General features: G+C 47.2%; 1 protein-coding gene across 1 annotated transcript in view; it reads right to left on the bottom strand.

The window, feature by feature from the left end:
* Positions 1–4,220, bottom strand: part of LOC122558521 (adhesion G-protein coupled receptor G2-like) — a 139,002-nt gene that overhangs the window by 64,504 nt on the left and 70,278 nt on the right. Inside the window, exon 6 of the mRNA XM_043707200.1 lies at positions 1,279–1,383. Within this exon, the coding sequence (XP_043563135.1) occupies positions 1,279–1,383 (105 nt within the window). The remainder of the gene's footprint in view (positions 1–1,278; positions 1,384–4,220) is intronic.

The raw sequence follows: 4,220 nt of genomic DNA, 5'->3' as shown, positions 1-4,220 counted from the left end.
GAGTTGACACTGCTTGAGTTTTACAGACATTAGGAGAAGGTGAGGACTGCAGCTGCTGGAGATCAGAGCTGAAAATGTGTTGTTGGAAAAGCGCAGCAGGTCAGGCAGCATACAATGAGCAGGAGAATCGACGTTTCGGGCATGAGCCCTTCTTCAGGAAATGAAGCCTTCAATTCTCCTGCTCCTTGGATGCTGCCTGACTGGCTGCGCTTTTCCAACAACACATTTTCAGCTCTGTTACAGACATTCCAAGGTCAAGGACTATGTGCTGAGGGATGCAGTGAAGCTTGGGTCAGCTATTACCAAGGTGCAGTGAGGAAAGACCACCATAAAAGGTCCTTCCACCAAAACATTATGGGGGTCCATCCAGTAATTGGACCCTCCCTGATGTCTGAGTTCAATACCAAGAGTTGGTCTGTAAATATAGAGAATGCCAAAAACAATGTTTGTTTTCTGCTCTGTAAGCAAAGACTGTAATGATCTGAATGACTTCATGAACTGTGTATGTACATAATGATTTCCTTCAATGAATAAAGTATATTTTTGATACTAAAAATAATCTCATCCATGCTCTTCCAGTAGCCATGACCCGAGAATCTAGAAGGACAAGGGCAGCAGATGCAAGTGATAACCACAACCTGCGAGTCTCTTCTCCAAGTTTTATGTTATTCTGACTTGGAATTATATGCCATTCCATCATTATTGTTGGGTAAAAATCCTGAACCCCTTCCGAACACCACTCTTAGTGTACCTAAACTCTAAGGATTTGCTCTTCTCCAGTGCAATTTGCGATGGGGAATAAACGCTGGACAAGACAGTGACACAAAAAGGTGTCACCGGATCAACATTTCAAGCTAGATTGTCCTGACTCCGTCATTCCCAAAGGAAATGCCTGAGCATCTCCTCCATGGGGTGGACAATCATTCTGTCCTGTCTCAGGCCCTCATTTCTAAACCCACAAGAGGAATTTCAGGATACAAGTGATGGGAAATATCTCACAAGGCACAGCAATCCTCATTTGTACAACATCATAACATTCCACACCCTCATCATGATCACAGCTTCTGTTGGACATTAAAGAGACAAAGAGATCAGCTCCAAATCCTCCAAATCTACCCAGAGAGTGCTCCATTCAGAGCCTGAGGACTATAGAATTTAGGGGTCATACAGTTTAACTTGTTCATCAACACTGGAGATGATACAGACTGTGCTGCACAATCCAGACAGACCTGGCTGCTCACAGGCTCAGCTCAATGATATAGTAGAGGTTTATCTCACCATGAATAGTAGGTTCTGAAATGTAATTTTCAGAGTTGTGGTGAAATAATCTGAGCTCCCCACTTGGATTGTAAGATGAGCCGAGACAGGGTTCCTCTCCTGGCCCTGTAACAACACACAGAATGGATGGTTAAACATCTACTCACTGAGGATTTACAGAACACACAGAAACATTTCAATGATCTTCGTTTCTGTGGTGAGGGTGAACAGAGGAGGCTTCCTCATTGTAACAAATGTTACCTTAGGGTCTGTAATCCCAGAAGCTCCCTTTGCTGTCAGAAATGTGTGAATGATAACTCCAGACCCTCCATGAAGCTTTCTGCCCGCCCTGCCCTAGACTGTGGGGATGGGTCATTAACACATTAAAGTACATCAGTGATGTCCACCCCAGTGGGAGTTCAGAGAGACCGAGCAATCCCTTACACAGGGACAGAAACAGAAATACAGAGACAGTGATGTTTGGGACGTGGAAGGACATGGGGTGCAAACCCTGTCTGTAATGATGATGCCCAGTCACCCCCTGATTCTGATACAAGGGCTGCATTTGGTCAGAGTCAGGTTGACAGACAGGAAACTGAGACCAGATTATTGATAGAGTGACAGTGTCCTCAGGTAAGCAAAATCAGGGGTTGAGGTTAGAGGTTGAATGGGCAAGGATGGCACTCCAGGCGTTTGAGGTTCAGACTGTTGAAATCTGATACCAATGGTACCAGTACGTGACACCAATGAGAGAGGGGGAATGGCAGCACGACTTTCTCAAATGTATTGTCAGGAAGAGCAGTCCTGATACCAGGGTCTGTATTCAGATCAGTAAATATGAAAGACTCATCTTGTGATGTCAGGAGGACCCATGGTCTGGTATTACTGAGTACACCTGGCACTGGCTGCTCCAGGGGAACCCAATCCTAAAATGGATACATCTTTTCTGTCACCTCCGATGAGCCAGTTAGTGTTCATAGTTAACATCTACCGTAATATTGCTTGTACTCTGCTCTGTGGGATGTGATTGGCCAGGACCCGCTGGAGGTGTATGATAGTATGCCTCTGGCAGGTACCATGTGCAAATCCACGAGGAAAAATATCATCACCCTCATTGACAAGTGGAAGGGTGAGAGGAAGGAAATTTGAAATTGTCGACTAATTTCACTCTTGAACGTCGATTACAAAATCCTGCCTGAGGTCATCATTTCCAATCGGGTCAGATCTGCCGCGGGATCGGTAATTCACCCTGACCAAACATGTGCTGTACCGAGCAAGAAGATGGCTGAGAGCCTCGTGCTCCCCAAGGTTATGATCGCCTAATGAGAGGATACGGGAGGTGGACACCCATCATCAGCCTGGATAAGGAGGAGGCCTTTGACAGGATATCACACACTTAGATGTCGGATGTGCTCCCGAAATGGGCTTTGGGGAAGGTATTTGTAATTGGATCGGAGTGTTCGATACCAACATCATTCACGCAGTCTCAATCAACGTGTGGGAAACAGAAAGCTTCCCAATCTGAGCTGGAGTCAGGCCGGGCTGTCCAGTCTCTCCTGCCTTGTTTGTATGCTGTATGGAACCTTTTGTCGAATCCATTAGGAGGGATGTGAGGTTGAGAGGGGTGACTATTGCAGGCAGCAGGAGCCTCTATGTTAAAGCTGCTGTCAGTGCACAGCCTGATGTGCACCTGTGACCAGTTTGAATTGGCCTCGGCTGCCAAAGTAAATCATGTCAAGAGCGAGGCCATGCTTGTTGGTAACTGGGCCGACCAATCCTTCCTCCCCTTTACCAGAAGGACAGAGAACCCGAAGGTGCTGGGTATTTGGTACAGTGGGGCTGGGGTGTGTGCCAAAACCTGATAGGAGCGAGGAAAAAACTAGGCAGATGGGAGCACTTTTGCAGGAAAAATCTGGTAGTCAGGTGTGAGGTACTCTCAGTATTGTTGTACGTGACACCGGCCCTGATCTATTACCCTGAAATGTGTCACTGCAGTCACTCAGGCTATCTTGCAGTTTCTTTGGAGGTGAAAGATGGACCGAGTCCAATGGGACATTATGTATAAAGATCTCGACAAATGGGGGAAACAACATACACAATGCTACCCTCACCCTGATGGTCACCTTTGTGTGTGGCTGCAACAACCTGTCCACAGACACTCAATTCGCAAACACCAAGTGTCACTACTTCTTGAGGTTCTCCCTGTCCCTGGTGTTACGAAGGACTGGGCTGGCCTCGCTGCTGTGGAATGCTCCAAGTAGTTGCACCGTCCCATATCACCTGTCTCTTGTGGAGAAATTTGTGGAGGAAAACACCTTTGACCCCAAGTCCATCAGGAAGTGGTCTGCACACAGCGTCCTCAAGACACTTTGGGAAAATGAGAGGATGGATTATGTCGAGTGGTTCCCTGAGCAGACTGTCAAAGTTATCTGGCAGAATGCCTCAGCACCAGAACATTCTAACACACATGAGGACATTGCTTTGCCAGTGGTGGGAAGGGCTCTGCCGGTGGGATCCTTCATGTACACCTGGACTCTGTGTACCACCACATGCTGACCTTGAAGCGGCTGTGGAGGGGGTGAGACTGTCACACATCTCCTTCTGGGAAGGAAGTCTGGAGAGGAATGCAGGGGTATCTGTCGAGGGTCGGCCTGAGCAGATCCGTGATGTGGGACTTTGTGCTCTATGGTCTGTCCCCCTATATGCATCATAACATTCCCTCATCATGATCACAGCTTCTGATGGAAATTAAAGAGACAAGGAGATCAGCTCCAAATCCTCCAAATCTACCCAGAGATTGCTCCATTCACAGCCTGAGGACTATAGAATTTCTGGGTCATTCAGTTTAACTTGTTCATCAACACTGGAGATGGTCCAGACTGTGCTGCACAATCCAGTCAGACCTGGCTGCTCACAGGCTCAGCTCGATGATATTGTGGAGGTTTATCTCACCTGGAAAGGCA

This window comes from Chiloscyllium plagiosum, chromosome 17 (assembly GCF_004010195.1).
Source record: "Chiloscyllium plagiosum isolate BGI_BamShark_2017 chromosome 17, ASM401019v2, whole genome shotgun sequence".
NCBI classification, from domain to species: Eukaryota; Metazoa; Chordata; class Chondrichthyes; order Orectolobiformes; family Hemiscylliidae; genus Chiloscyllium; species Chiloscyllium plagiosum.
The sequence above is the reverse complement of the archived record's forward strand: the minus strand, read 5'-3'. Positions and strand labels throughout refer to the sequence as shown.